This window comes from Oncorhynchus keta, chromosome 24 (assembly GCF_023373465.1).
Source record: "Oncorhynchus keta strain PuntledgeMale-10-30-2019 chromosome 24, Oket_V2, whole genome shotgun sequence".
NCBI classification, from domain to species: domain Eukaryota; kingdom Metazoa; phylum Chordata; class Actinopteri; order Salmoniformes; family Salmonidae; genus Oncorhynchus; species Oncorhynchus keta.
Window position 1 is genome coordinate 41,375,723 of NC_068444.1, and position 16,621 is coordinate 41,392,343.

At 43.9% G+C, this 16,621-nt stretch overlaps 1 protein-coding gene across 7 annotated transcripts in view; it reads right to left on the minus strand.

Annotated features, from left to right (window-relative positions):
* Positions 1–16,621, minus strand: part of LOC118357563 (ATP-citrate synthase-like) — a 109,262-nt gene that overhangs the window by 51,455 nt on the left and 41,186 nt on the right. For 6 of the 7 annotated variants that reach the window (XM_052478332.1, XM_052478330.1, XM_052478331.1 and 3 more), the window contains exons 12-15: positions 16,338–16,492; positions 14,657–14,750; positions 14,013–14,072; positions 9,864–10,005 (exon numbers count right to left, since the gene is read on the minus strand). In XM_052478332.1, coding sequence (XP_052334292.1) covers positions 9,864–10,005; positions 14,013–14,072; positions 14,657–14,750; positions 16,338–16,492 — 451 coding nt within the window. The remainder of the gene's footprint in view (positions 1–9,863; positions 10,006–14,012; positions 14,073–14,656; positions 14,751–16,337; positions 16,493–16,621) is intronic. The other variant, XM_052478334.1, reaches the window with a different exon arrangement.

The following is a 16,621-nucleotide window of genomic DNA, read 5'->3' on the forward strand; positions in this document are numbered from 1 at the left end:
AGTGCTTTTAACAGGGTATGGTAGTAGGTGCCAGGCGCACTGCTTTATGTCAAGAACTACAACACTGCTGGGTTGTTTACGCTCAACAGTTTCCTGTGTGTTTTAAGAATGGTCCAGCACCCAAAGGAAATCCAGCCGGCTTGTCACAACTGTGGGACGCGTTGGAGTCAACATGGGCCAGCGTCCCAGTGGAAAACTCGACACCTTGTAGAGTCCATGCCCTGACAAATTTAGGCTTTTCTGAGGGCAAAAGGGGTGGGTGCAACTCAATATTAGGAAGGGGTCCTTAATGTTTTGTACACTCAGTGTATACTGTGTGTACCGTAATTGCTGGACTATTAAGCGCACCTGAATATAAACCGCACCCACTGAATTATTTAAAAAAATATGTATTTTGTACATAAATAAGCCGCACATATCTATAAGCCGCAGGTGCCTACCGGTACATTGAAACAAATAAATTTTACACTGCCTTTAAACGAAACACGGCTTGTAACAAAAAATTCAAACAGTAGCCTACCTAGAAAGTCATTATCTTCCTCCTCCTGTGCACTGAAACCACTGAAGTCAACTCCTTCGGTGTCGGAGTTGAATAGCCTCAGAATTGCTTCATCCGATGTTGGATCGTTTTCATTGTCGCTCTCGTCACTTTCATCCGGAGGCAAATACCCCGCTGAGCTCATGCTGCCCCTTCAACACGCAGCAGTCCAGCCTTTCGAAACCCGTTGATGATAGTGGATTGGGGGGGGTGAGAAGGATTACTTTATCCTATCCTAGGTATTCCTTAAAGAGGTGGGGTTTCAGGTGTCTCCGGAAGGTGGTGATTGACTCCCCACTTGTCATCCAAGCCTACCACTGAACAAGGAGCGCCACCTTTAAATGCACGATTTACACTATTGTCGAGTGGCTGCAAATACTTTGGGCCTTCTGCTTCTCTTCCCTCTGAAAGCTTTTGTCTTTTTGCACTGAGTCAGTTCCTCACACTGCTGTTTCCAACGTCTTATCATCGACTCATTCAGGCCAAGCTCCCGTGCAGCACCTCTATTTCCTTTTCCAACAGCCAGATCGATCGCCTTCAACTTGAAAGCTGCATCATACGCATTTCTCCGTGTCTTTGCCATGGTGAGGGTGACAAAATTACTACCGTAATCAGAATGATGGGAAGTTTGAGCGTGCTCGATTTACGTCACATTATGTGACGGTGCTCAGTTTTTGGCGGCATGAATCTTGTGAAAGCGGGAAAAATCCATAAATTAGCCGCGTCATTGTATAAACTGCGAGGTTCAAAGCATGGGAATAAAGTAGCGGCTTATAGTCCGGAAATTACGGTATACATTTTTAATTACAGGTGCATACTAGATGATGCACCCTGCATTAAGCAAGCTCAGCCCTAATTGTTATGTTGTGTCTTTAAGGGAAGCTTTACATTTAAACAGCTTGAAAAATTCCAGAAAAATGTGTCATGGATTTAGAAGCTTCCGATAGGCTAATTGACATCATTTGAGCTAATTGGAGGTGTACCTGTGATGTATTTCAAGGCCTACCTTCAAACTCAGTGCCTCTTTGCTTGACATCATGGGAAAATCAAAAGAAATCAGCCAAGACCTCAGAAAAAAAATGGTAGACCTCCACAAGTCTGGTTCATCCCTGGGAGCAATTTCCAAACGCCTGAAGGTACCACGTTCATCTGTACAAACAATAGTAAGCAAGTATAAACACCATGGGACCACAGCCGACAAAACGCTCAGGAAGGAAACACATTCAGTCTCCTAGAGATGAACATACTTTTGTGCGAAAAGTGCAAATCACTGCAGAACAGCAACCAAAGGACCTTGTGAAGATGCTGGAAGAAACAGGTACAAAAGTATCTATATCCACAGTAAAACGAGTCCTATATCGACATAACCTGAAAGGCCCGCTCAGCAAGGAAGCCACTGCTCCAAAACCGCCATAAAAAAGCCAGACTACGGTTTGCTACTGCACATGGGGACAAAGACTGTACTTTTTTGGAGAAATGTCCTCTGGTCTGATGAAACAAAAATAGAACTGTTTGGCAATAATGACCATCGTTATGTCTGGAAGAAAAAGGGGGATGCTTGCAAGCCAAAGAACACCATCCCAACAGTGAAGTACGGGGGTGGCAGCATCATGTTGTGTGGGTGCTTTGCTGCAGGAGGGACTGGTGCATCTCACAAAATAGATGTCATCATCAGAAAGGAAAAGTATGTGGATAAATTGAAGCAACATTTCAAGACATCAAATTAAAGCTTGGAGGTAAATGAGTCTTCCAAATGGACAAAGACTCCAAGCATACTTCCAAAGTTGTGGCAAAATGGCTTAAGGACAACAAAGTCAAGGTATTGGAGTGGCCATCACAAAGCTCTCATCTCAATCCTATAGAAAATGTGTGGGCAGAACTGAAAAAGCGTGTACAAGCAAGGAGGCCTACAAACCTGACTCAGTTACACCAGCTTTGTCAGGAGGAATGGGACAAAATTCACCCAATTTATTGTGGGAAGCTTGTGGAAGGTTATACAAAACATTTGACCCAAGTTAAACAATTTAAAGGCAATGCTACCAAATACTAATTGAGTGTATGCAAACGTTTGACCCACTGGGAATGTGATGAAAGAAATAAAAGCTGAAATAATTCAATCACTACTATTATTTTCACATTCTTAAAATAAAGTTGTGATCCTAACTGACCTAAAACAGGGGATATTTACGAGGATTAAATGTCAGGAATTGTGAAAAACTAAGTTTAAATTAATTTGGACTAGGTGTACATGAACTTTGACTAACTGTACATGCCCTCTGTTTTCTTTATCTTTACATTAGTAAATGTTGCATCAGATAGACTTGATAAAAGATGATTGATCTCTTTTTTGGTTTTATTGGCCATACTTGCTGTAGTCTGACCTTTTTTGGGCCACACTATCATCTATTAATCTTTAGGGTACTTCATGTTCATGGATTGCCAGAATTACGGGGCAGGGAAAAACTCACCAGAAGTGAACATGGGTAATACAGTAGTAGCTAGCTAGAATGCATAGATGATTCACATTGACCTAAGTAAACAGAGGACATCCAAAATGGAAAATGAGTAACATCAATGGGTTAAGGAAATGTTCAGCCCATAATTCTCTCTTACTCACTCTCTCTCTCTATATATATCTATATCTATATATACACTGCTCAAAAAAATAAAGGGAACACTAAAATAACACATCCTAGATCTGAATGAATAAATATTCTTATTAAATACTTTTTTCTTTACATAGTTGAATGTGCTGACAAAATCACACAAACATCAATGGAAATCAAATTTATGGAGGTCTGGATTTGGAGTCACACTCAAAATTAAAGTGGAAAACCACACTACAGGCTGATCCAACATTGATGTAATGTCCTTAAAACAAGTCAAAATGAGGCTCAGTAGTGTGTGTGGCCTCCACGTGCCTGTATGACCTCCCTACAACGCCTGGGCATGCTCCCGATGAGGTGGCAGATGGTCTCCTGAGGGATCTCCTCCCAGACCTGGACTAAAGTATCCGCCAACTCCTGGACAGTCTGTGGTGCAGTCTGTTGGTGGATGGAGCGAGACATGATGTCCCAGATCTGCTCAATTGGATTCAGGTCTGGGGAACGGGCGGGCCAGTCCATAGCATCAATGCCTTCCTCTTTCAGGAACTGCTGACACACTCCAGCCACATGAGGTCTAGCATCGTCTTGCATTAGGAGGAACCCAGGGCCAACCGTACCAGCATATGGCCTCACAAGGGGTCTGAGGATCTCATCTCAGTACCTCACGGCAGTCAGGCTACCTCTGGCGAGCACATGGAGGGCTGTGCGCCCCCCCAAAGAAATACCACCCCACACCATGACTGACCCACCGCCAAACCTGTCATGCTGGAGGATGTTACAGGCAGCAGAACATTCTCCACAGCGTCTCCAGACTATCACCTGCTCAGTGTGAACCTGCTTTCATCTGTGAAGAGCACAGGGCGCCAGTGGCGAATTTGACAATCTTTGTGTTCTCTGGCAAATGCCAAACGTCCTGCACGGTGTTGGGCTGTAAAGCACAACCCCCACCTGTGGACGTCGGGCCCTCATACCACCCTCATGGAGTCTGTTTCTGACCGTTTGAGCAGACACATGCACATTTGTGGCCTGCTGGAGGTCATTTTGCAGGGCTCTGGCAGCGCTCCTCCTGCTCCTCCTTGCACAAAGGCGGAGGTAGCGGTCCTGCTGCTGGGTTGTTGCCCTCCTACGGCCTCCTCCACGTCTCCTGATGTACTGGCCTATCTCCTGGTAGCGCCTCCATGCATCAGCCAGGAAGCATAGGAACTGAGAAGTAGTCTGTGGTCATCACCTGCAGAACCACTCCTTTATTGGGGGTATCTTGCTAAATGCCTATAATTTCCACCTGTTGTCTATTCCATTTGCACAACAGCATGTGACATTTATTGTCAATCAGCGGTGCTTCCTAAGTGGACAGTTTGATTTCACATAAGAGTGATTGACTTGGAGTTACATTGTGTTGTTTAAGTTTTCCCTTTATTTTTTTGAGCAGTATATGTGTGTGTGTGTGTGTGTGTGTGTGTGTATACAGTGGGGAGAACAAGTATTTGATAACCTGCAAAATCGGCAGTGTTTCCTGCTTACAAAGCAAGTAGAGGTCTGTAATTTTTTATCATAGATTCCGTCTCTCACAGTTGAAGTGTACCTAAGACAAATCCAGAAAATCACATTGTGTGATTTTGAAATAATTCATTTGCATTTTATTGCATGACATAAGTATTTGATCACCGACCAACCAGTAAGAATTCCGACTCACAGACCTGTTAGTTTTTCTTTAAGAAGCCCTCCTGTTCTCCACTCATTACCTGTATTAACCTGTTAGAACTCTAGGGGCAGTATTTCATTTTTGGATAAAAAGACGTGCCCGTTTTTAGCGCGATATTTTGTCACGAAAAGATGCTCGACTATGCTTGGAATTGATAGTTTTGGAAAGAAGACACTCTGACGTTTCCAGAACTGCAAAGATTTTCACTGTGAGTGCCATAGAACAATATCTACAGGCAAAACCAAGATGTTTGAGTGACCAGGAAATCAACAGGATTTCTGAAGGCACGTTTTCCATGATCTCCTTATATGGCTGTGAATGCCACAGGAATCAACGGACACTTCCTATCGTTTCCCCCAGGTGTCTGCAGCATTGTGACGTATTTGTAGGCATATCATTGGAAGATTGGCCATAAGAGCCTACAATTACCAAGTGTCCCGCATGGTGTCTGCGTGGAAATTGGTGCGCAAAAGTCAGGTCCCAGTATTTTTCCATCCGAATCAGAGAAGAATGCACGCTTCTAGGACTGGCATTTCAATGAAGAGATATATGACCAAACACCTTGAGGATTGATTCAAACAACGTTTTCCATGTTTCAGTCGATATTATGGAGTTAATTCGGAAAAAGTTCGACGTTTAGGTGACTGAATTTTCGGTTAGTTTCGGTAGCCAAATGCATAGTAACAAAACGGAACGTTGTGTCCTACACAAGCATCTTTCAGGAAAAACTGGACATCTGCTATGTAACTGAGAGTCTCCTCATTGAAACATCTGAAGTTCTTCAAAGGTAAATTATTTTATTTGATCCCTTTGCTGGTTTTTGTGAATGTTGCGTGCTAAATGCTAACGCTAAATGCTACGCTAGCTATCACCACTCTTACACAAATTATTGATTTTCTCTGGTTCTAAAGCATATTTTGAAAATCTGAGACGACAGGATTGTTAAGAAAAGGATAAGCTTGAGGACAGGCATATTTATTTCATTTATTTTGCAATTTTCAGAAATCGCTAATGTTGCGTTATGGTAATGATAATAATCATGGCCTCTAAACCTTCAAGCTGTATACTGGACCCTATTCCAACTAAACTACTGAAAGAGCTGCTTCCTGTGCTTGGCCCTCCTATGTTGAACATAATAAACGGCTCTCTATCCACTGGATGTGTACCAAACTCACTAAAAGTGGCAGTAATAAAGCCTCTCTTGAAAAAGCCAAACCTTGACCCAGAAAATATAAAAACTATCGGCCTATATCGAATCTTCCATTCCTCTCAAAGATTTTAGAGAAGGCTGTTGCGCAGCAACTCACTGCCTTCCTGAAGACAAACAATGTATACGAAATGCTTCAGTCTGGTTTTAGACCCCATCATAGCACTGAGACGGCACTTGTGAAGGTGGTAAATGACATTTTAATGGCATCGGACCGAGGCTCTGCATCTGTCCTCGTGCTCCTAGACCTTAGTGCTGCTTTTGATACCATCGATCACCACATTCTTTTGGAGAGATTGGAAACCCAAATTGGTCTACACGGACAAGTTCTGGCCTGGTTTAGATCTTATCTGTCGGAAAGATATCAGTTTGTCTCTGTGAATGGTTTGTCCTCTGACAAATCAACTGTACATTTCGGTGTTCCTCAAGGTTCTGTTTTAGGACCACTATTGTTTTCACTATATATTTTACCTCTTGGGGATGTTATTCGAAAACATAATGTAAACTTTCACTGCTATGCGGATGACACACAGCTGTACATTTCAATGAAACATGGTGAAGCCCCAAAATTGCCCTCGCTAGAAGCATGTGTTTCAGACATAAGGAAGTGGATGGCTGCAAACTTTCTACTATTAAACTCGGACAAAACAGAGATGCTTGTTCTAGGTCCCAAGAAACAAAGAGATCTTCTGTTGAATCTGACAATTAATCTTAATGGTTGTACAGTCGTCTCAAATAAAACTGTGAAGGACCTCGGCGTTACTCTGGACCCTGATCTCTCTTTTGAAGAACATATTAAGACCATTTCGAGGACAGCTTTTTCCATCTACGTAACATTGCAAAAATCAGAAACTTTCTGTCCAAAAATGATGCAGAAAAATTAATCCATGCTTTTGTCACTTCTAGGTTAGACTACTGCAATGCTCTATTTTCCGGCTACCCGGATAAAGCACTAAATAAACTTCAGTTAGTGCTAAATACGGCTGCTAGAATCCTGACTAGAACCAAAAAATTTGATCATATTACTCCAGTGCTAGCCTCTCTACACTGGCTTCCTGTCAAAGCAAGGGCCGTGCTTTTACACCTGCATTGTTTGCTGTTTGGGGTTTTAGGCTGGGTTTCTGTACAGCACTTTGAGATATCAGCTGATGTACGAAGGGCTATATAAATAAATTTGATTTGATTTGATTTGATTTCAAGGTTTTACTGCTAACCTACAAAGCATTACATGGGCTTGCTCCTACCTACCTCTCTGATTTGGTCCTGCCGTACATACCTACACGTACGCTACGGTCACAAGACGCAGGCCTCCTAATTGTCCCTAGAATTTCTAAGCAAACAGCTGGAGGCAGGGCTTTCTCCTATAGAGCTCCATTTTTATGGAACGGTCTGCCTACCCATGTCAGAGACGCAAACTCGGTCTCAACCTTTAAGTCTTTACTGAAGACTCATCTCTTCAGTGGGTCATATGATTGAGTGTAGTCTGGCCCAGGAGTGGGAAGGTGAACGGAAAGGCTCTGGAGCAACGAACCGCCCTTGCTGTCTCTGCCTGGCCGGTTCCCCTCTTTCCACTGGGATTCTCTGCCTCTAACCCTGTTACGGGGCTGAGTCACTGGCTTGCTGGGGCTCTCTCGTGCCGTCCCTGGGGGGTGCATCACCTGGGTGGGTTGATTCACTGTTGTGGTCGGCCTGTCTGGGTTGCCCCCCTTGGGTTGTACCGTGGCGGAGATCTTTGTGGGCTATACTCGGCCTTGTCTCAGGATGGTAAGTTGGTGGTTGAAGATATCCCTCTAGTGGTGTGGGGGATGTGCTTTGGCAAAGTGGGTGGGGTTATATCCTTCCTGTTTGGCCCTGTCCGGGGTGTCCTCGGATGGGGCCACAGTGTCTCCTGACCCCTCCTGTCTCAGCCTCCAGTATTTATGCTGCAGTAGTTTATGTGTCAGGGGCTAGGGTCAGTTTGTTATATCTGGAGTACTTCTCCTGTCCTATTTGGTGTCCTGTGTGAATCTAAGTGTGCGTTCTCTAATTCTCTCCTTCTCTCTTTCTTTCTCTCTCTCGGAGGACCTGAGCCCTAGGACCATGTCCCAGGACTACCTGACATGAGGACTCCTTGCTGTCCCCAGTCCACCTGGCCATGCTCCTGCTCCAGTTTCAACTGACCTGAGCCCTAGGACCGTGCCCCAGGACTACCTGACATGAAGGCTCCTTGCTGTCCCCAGTCCACCTGACTGTGCTGCTGCTCCAGTTTCAACTGTTCTGCCTTATTATTATTCGACCATGCTGGTCATTTATGAACATTTGAACATCTTGGTCATGTTCTGTTATAATCTCTACCCGGCACAGCCAGAAGAGGACTGGCCACCCCACATAGCCCGGTTCCTCTCTAGGTTTCTTCCTAGGTTTTGGCCTTTCTAGGGAGTTTTTCCTAGCCACCGTGCTTTTACACCTGCATTGTTTGCTGTTTGGGGTTTTAGGCTGGGTTTCTGTACAGCACTTTGAGATATCAGCTGATGTACGAAGGGCTATATAAATAAATTTGATTTGATTTTGATTTAATGAGCTTGAGGCTGTAGTCACAATCCCGGATCCGGGATGGGGCGGCCTAACAGGTTAACTGCACCTGTTTGAACTCGTTACCTGTATAAAAGACACCTGTCCACACATTCAATCAAACAGACAGACTCCAACCTCTCCACAATGGCCAAGAACAGAGAGCTGTGTAAGCACATCAGGGATGAAATTGTAGACCTGCACAAGGCTGGGATGGGCTACAGGACAATAGGCAAGCAGCTTGGTGAGAAGGCAACAACTGTTGGCGCAATTATTAGAAAATGGAAGAAGTTCAAGATGGTCAATCGCCCTCAGTCTGGGGCTCCATGCAAGATCTCACCTTGTGGGCATCAATGATCATGAGGAAGGTGAGGGATCAGCCCAGAACTACACGGCAGGACCTGGTCAATGACCTGAAGAGAGCTGGGACCACAGTCTCAAAGAAAACCAAACACACTACGCCGTCATGGATTAAAATACTGCAGCGCACCCAAGGTCCCACTGCTCAAGCCAGCGCATGTCCAGGCCCGTATTAAGTTTGCCAATGACCATCTAGATGATCCAGAGGAGGAATGGGAGATGCAATAAAATGCAAATTAATTACTTAAAAAACATGATTTTCTGGATTTTTGTTTTAGATTCCGTCTCTCACAGTTGAAGTGTACCTATGATAAAAATTAGACCTCTACATGCTTTGTAAGTAGGAAAACCTGCAAAATCAGCAGTGTATCAAATACCTGTTCTCCCCACTGTACACAATTATACTTAACTTTAACATGCTAATTTTATATAACCCCTGAAAATGTCATTTTAATACAACATTCCTATCTTGAGATATTTTAGTTTCGGTTTGTAAATCAGAGTCCACCCGTGCCATTGTTCCAAAAATGTCACCAAAATGACAGGGGCGGACTCCGATGTGTGCATTCAGGCCACTTTGACCCAGAATTTGGACACAAAAATGTATATACACATCTCAGCAATGGTGAGACCTACAGACATGAGACAAAGTGCACTGTGCTTCTGATAATGTGTTGTATCATTTGGTAAGCTCAGTTTGGCTCTAAACATTTTTTTTTTTTACATTTCTAACTTTTTTTGTGAATAAATTCTGTGCCTTTCAATAGGGTACTCTATTTTTATGGCCATCTACAACAATCAATTATTTTAAAGTCCTTGAGTGGTAGTGAACAAGTGCACACTTTGAGGAAAGATTTGTGGGAGAATGGAAATTGGGCTCAAGAGTCTTGAGGAACCTACGTGAAGGGATAGACGATGGCCGCCACAGAAGGCTCGTCCCGCGAGCACACGTAGTCAAAGTCGAGCATGCCTTGCACCGCCCGCGTCTGCATGCCCCACATGATGGCTTTGGTGTTTCTGCTAAACAGCATGGTGGCTTTGACTGCAGGGAGATGAGAAAAGGAGGGAGTGGATAAGAGGAGTGGAGGAAGAGAAGACAGCACACACAGGAGGGGTTATTGTAGAGTACAGCAAGGCACTAAGAACAGAGACAAGCAACGGGGATGGGGAGCACATGCAGAGAGACATGATAGGCTGTTAATTCTGTGAGGATATTGAGGAGAGGCGTCACAAATGTTACACGGGAAATGTATCAGAGGGAGGGTTCCCTGTTTTTTCTGAAAGCAGACACCAGGGGAGGCAAATGGACAAGGGGGATGAAGGAACTATTCATTTTAAACAAGAGGGGGTCTGAATCTGACATTGTATTTCTTCTCAAACGTTTGTTAATGGAAACCTGAGGCAAGCTCAGAAATGTTATGAGAACTGAAACCAATGCAGGTGTGAGAAGAATAGAATGGTTAATGTTTTGTATTTGATACATACAAGTTTGATACATATATCAGTGTGCATTCCTCGATTAAAAAAAAAAAAAAAACTATGAATCCTTGATTGGGGGAAATTGTTGAAAATAATCTTTCCCATTGCCCACGACTTTGATGAAAAAAAACATACACGTAAAACTATTTATCTGAAGGTATTGAATGAAGTCAAGCGTCTGACTAGTTATATTTGTCAGTAGGATATACATTTCCCATTCTTGGAGCTAAGGGCTCTCTTTCCTAAGGGGCTCAGACAAATGTTTTAGTTTTTCATTGTACTGAAGTGTTACTGAAACACCACCTGAAAATGGAAGAATTAGTAATGAATTATTCCTAAGCAACAACTAATGTGCCTCACCAAGGAAATAAACATTTAAAACAATTCTTGAACCCAACCCAAGTGAACACAGAAAAGGGCAAAGGGCAGAGCAGTTTGGTAGTTCAGGTTCCAGTGGCATGCATTGAAACACGTGGCTTCCCTGTGGCTTTTTTTTAAGCAAAACTATGAATTAACTGACTTATTTATAAATAATTGTCAACATTTAACCATCACAATAACGTTTGGGACATTCACTGTATTACAAGGAACAATAGCAATGGTCTATTTCGCTACAGCAGCTGGCATATTCTGTCCGTTCAGAATTCACTTGTGGGAACATGGCTGCTATCAACACCCGACAACAGAAAGCGTTGGCCACTATACGAGAGATTGTTTGTAAGGACATAAGAGAAGTCGAGGGCAGAGGTTGAGTCTTTTGCACGGCTCACTTTTAAAGTGGATACCTACCCAACTAAAGTAGAGTTTAAAGCCAGCGGCCAATGTGCATGACCTGGAAACAGCATGAACTAAACTAGAAAAGGAAATCAATCTACACAAAATTAAACAATCAATTGAAATTCTTTCCCGTAAATTAAACTTAATTTACTGAAAGTACCATGCATTGAGTAAGACTCAACCATTACTTCCATGGTAAATCGACCCAGCACTGGACAACAAGCTACGCAGTAATGATCAATTAGCTGATTTAGCAACTATTAAATCTAAAACTGCAATTACTAAATCACAACCCAAATTGATCTAGTTACTCCCGCTTCTATAAAGAACTGTACATCTCAGATTGTAAACCCACACCAAGCCAGACTAAGTCCTTTCTAAAAGAAGAAACCTCAAATTACTACAGTCGTTCACAAAGGTTACTTTAGGAAAGATGTGAACACAGCACTAATTGCACTTTTATAAAAACAAAGTTAAGGATGTCACCCAATGTTCTCACTATCACACCCATCCTTGATAAACACAGATGTTAAACTGTTTTCCAAAATGTTGTCATCCAGTCTCGAGACTTACCCAAATTGGGCCACATGGACCAAAGGCGGATTGTTACCAAGGCACATGCAAGTTCCCAGACATTTCTGGGGGGGGGGAATGGCCCTAGCCCTCACCCTTTGATCCAACAGGTCCCAGACGTGCTCAATGGGATTGAGAGCAGGGCTCTTCGCTGACCATGGCAGAACACTGACATTCCTGTCTTGCAGGAAATCCCACAAAGAACAAGCAGTATGGCTGGTGGAATTGTCATGCTGGAGGGTCATGTCAGGATGAGCCTGCAGGAAGGGTACCACATGAGGAGGATGTCTTCCCTGTAACGCACAGCGTTGATTGCCTGCAATGACAAAAAGCTAAGTCCGATGATGCTGTGACACCGCCTCAGACCATTACGGACCCTCCAACTCCAAAATCGATCCCGCTCCAGAGTACAGGCCTCGGTGTAACGCTCATTCCTTCGACGATAAACTTAAATCCGACCATCACCCCTGGTGAGACAAGACAGTGAAGAGCACTTTTTGCCAGTCCTGTCTGGTCCAGTGAAGGTGGATTTGTGCCCATAGGCAACGTGGTTGCCTGTGATCTCTGGTGAGGACCTGCCTTACAACAGGCGTACAAGCCTTAAGTCCAGCCTCTCACACCCGATAGCGGACAGTCCGAGCACTGATGGAGGGATTGTGCGTTCCTGGTGTAACTTGGGCAGTTGTAGTAACACGTGGTCTGCCACTGCTAGGACGATCAGCTTCCTGTAGCGCTGTCTTCTGCATCTCACAGTACGGACATTGCCATTTATTTCCCTGGCCACATCTGCAGTCCTCATGCCCCCTTGCAGCATGCCTATAGCACGTTCACACAGATGAGTAGGGATCCTGGGCATCTTTATTTTGGTGTTTTTCAGAGTCAGTAGAAAGGCCTCTTTAGTGTCCTAAGTTTTCATAACTGTGACCTTCGTTGCCTACAGTCTTTAAGCTCTTAGTGTCTTAATGACCGTTCCACAGGTGCATGTTCACTAATTGTTTATGTTCATTGAGGTTCATTGAGCAAGCATGGTAAACAGTGTTTAAACCCTTTACAATGAAGAGCTGTGAAGTTTAGATTTACGAATTATCATTGAAAGACAGGGTCCTGAAAAAGGGACGTTTCTACATATATACATAAATAAACCAAAAAAGGGGAGCGAGGAAAATTAACCGCAGTCCGGGACAGCCGCAGACCCATTTGACAAGGTTTGCGTCTGATTCTACACCCTCCCCCCAAAGTGTACACTTACACCCGTGCATGGATTTAACAATGGTGGAAATGTACTCCAGCCAATGCTTACATCTAGGGTAGCCTAGTGGTTAGAGCGTTGCACTAGTAACCGGAAGGTTGCAAGTTCAAACCCCCGAGCTGACAAGGTACAAATCTGTCGTTCTGCCCCTGAACAGGCAGGTAACCCACTGTTCCTAGGCCGTCATTGTAAATAAGAATTTGTTCTTAACTGACTTGCCTAGTTAAATAAAAGGTTAAAAAAAAAAAAAAAGCTTTAAAATCCATGCCGGGAATCATGCAAGTCAACATTTCTGGAAAAGAGTAGGAGAATTGGGACAGTTCGTCACCATGAGAAACACCTAGCTGGATGGAGGCTGAACAAAGGCATTTCCCACACACACTACTTAAGAGAAACAGGGATGGACGTAGGGGAAAGAAGGAGGAAGAGAGGAGAGCCTGGAGGAGGACAGAGGGTCTATCACTCATCCCTACCTCCACTCCAGCCTGACGAAGCCTGTGCTTCTGTGACCAACTGGGCAACACAAAGCAGTGACGACAAAATAAGCGACTACGAAATAAGGTACCAAACAGTTTGAATAAAAGCCTTACTATGTAACCTCATCAATCAACTCATGCGTTGGGTGTGTTGTATGGTTGCATGTATGGCTGCATGCCTTGGCCTTCACACTTCATTGCATGGATACCCAATAAGAGGGACCGATATAGGAGCTCAATTAACTAAACATCTATAAAAAAAAAAAATTAAAAGTAAACAATACGAAACCCAAGGAACTTACCCATGTAGACCATTCCCTAGGCCTAGTCCGTGGGAGTTCTAGAATGCCAATTCAGAACATAGGCGTGAAAGCAACACACACACACACACACACACCTCTAAATTGGGGAAGTGTGGGGCAAGACAGGGACAAACCCAAGGAGTGGGGGAGCAGGATGGGTGAGCTCGTCGTGTAGGGATACACCTGCACTTACCGTAGCAGTCTCCTGTGAATTCCTCCTTCACAGGCCACAGCCACGGATAATGAGAAGCGGCTTAAAAGATTTGAGCATGAAAAGACAGGCTGATTACACATCGAAATGAGGGGCAAAAGGAAAAAACAAAACACTTAAAATGTCAAACTGTGCTGGGTGGTTGGTGTAGATGGGGAGAAAAGGGAAAGAGGGATGGCAGGGGTGAAGAAGCAGACAGAAGACAGAGGGTTGTGTGTGTGAGAACAGGGTCAATCATATTCATTAGTGCACAATGCACACTGTCGCAAAACATTTTGCAATGTCAATTGTTTACTCCCAGATGCACTACTATGTGATTTAAATGGTTTCCGTTGCAAAACATCTTGCTACAATTTAGCTACAATGTGCCTTAATGAATATGAGCTGTAGGGAGTCTAAACTGTCCAAGTTGTCCCTTTTCTTATTGAACCTCTGAGGATCTACACATGACATATATGTTTGTTTTGTTGTAAACTAGCGCTTTAAGGATAGGTTTCCCCTGAAACAGATTAAGCCTAGTCTTGCACTTAAAAAAGCATCCTCAATGGAGACTGGGTTTAATCTGTTCCAGGGAAACCAGTGAAAATTGGTAAGGAGGGCAGGGTGGCGTGGTGAGCACTCGTTACCTGCTGGTATGCCCGCTTTGGGCTCCTTAGCTAACGTGGCATCGTTAGCTGCTCTGGGCTCAGAGAAGGAGGCTGTCCTGGTAGATGCTGGGTTCTAAAAGAAGAGACAGTGATGAGAGGTAGATGTGGGCATCCTGAAAACAAATTCAGTTTATTTATATAGCCCTACTTACATCAGCTGATATCTCAAAGTGCTGTACAGAAACCCAGCCTAAAACCCCAAACAGCAAGCAATGCTCGTGTAGAAGCACGGTGGCTAGGAAATACTCCCTAGAAAGGCCAAAACCTAGAAAGAAACCTAGAGCGGAACCAGGCCATGAAGGGTGGCCAGTCCTCTTCTGGCTGTGCCGGGTGGAGAATATAACAGAATATGGCCAAGATGTTCAAATGTTCATAAATGACCAGCATGGTCAAATAATAATAATCACAGTAGTTGTCGAGGGTGCAACAAGTCAGCACCTCAGGAGTAAATGTCAGTTGGCTTTTCATAACCGATCATTGAGAGTATCTCTACCGCTCCTGCTGTCTCCAGAGAGTTGAAAACAGCAGGTCTGGGACAGGTAGCACGTCCGGTGAACAGGTCAGGGTTCCATAGCAGCAGGCAGAACAATTGAAACTGGAGCAGCAGCACAGCCAGGTGGACCGGAGACAGCAAGGAGTCATCATGCCAGGTAGTCCTGAGGCATGGAAAAGCACCCCGACACCACCTACTCCATGCTTCACGGTGGGGACAACATATGCAGAGATCATCCGTTCACCTACTCTGCGTCTCCAAGAGACGGAGGTTGGAACCAAAAATCTCAAATTTGGACCAAAGGACAGATTCACCAGTCTAATGTCCAGTGCTCGTGTTTCTTGGCCCAAGCAAGTCTCCTTCTTATTGGTGTCCTTTAGTAGTGGTTTCGTTGCAGCAATTTGACCATGAAGGCCTGATCCTCTGAACAGTTGATGTTGAGATGTGTCTGTTACTTGAACGGCAATGAACTTATCCTCTGCAGCTGAGGTAACTCTGGGTCTTCCTTACCTGTGGCAGTCCTCATGAGAGCCAGTTATCATAGCGCTTGATGGTTTTTGCAACTTCACTTGAAGAAACTTTCATAGTTTCTTAAAATGTTCCAGATTGACTGACCATGTCTTAAAGTAACGGACTGTCGTTTCACTTTGCTTATTTGAGCTGTTCTTGCCATAATATGGACTTATATGGCTCTTCTGTATACCACCCCTATCTTGTCACAACAGCTGATTAGCTCAAACACAAATGAGGAAATAAATTCCACAAATTAACTTTTAGCAAGGCACACGTGTTAATTTAAATGGATTTCAGGTGACTACCCCATGAAAGCTGGTTGTGAGAATGCCAAGAGTGTGCAAAGATGTCTTCAAGGCAAAGGGTGGCTACTTTGAAGAATGTATTTAATTAACACTTCTTTGGTTACTATATGATTCCATGTGTTATTTCATAGTGTTGATGTCTTCACTATTATTCCACAAAGTAGAACAGTGTAAAAATAAACAAAAACCCTTGATTGGCTGGCTGACTGGCTGGAATACATACGTGCGTGCATGCATGCATGCACACACTCCACTGCTTGACCAAAAAAATACATATTGGTAGAGCGAAAAGCTATCGACTGAAAAATCGACCAATTGGGGTCAGCTCTACATTGAACACAAAACGTACAGCGGAGTTGGTGCTGGAGTTGAGCAGGAAGTTGGCTGTGTGGGCGGCTACTGGAGGCTGGTTGGGGATTGGCTGGTGGCCCAGCGCCATGCCGACAATGGCCGTCATGTGGGTCTCAGTGCCGAAAACATAGATGGGGATACCGGTGGTCTTACCTATGGGGGAAAAAAATGGACATGGTTAACAAATATTTAGATTATTCTGAACAACTGTACAATAAAAAAGGAAACCTATTGATCAAATCTCCAGGTGTGAATTTCCCAAAAACAGAAATCGTTTTCATC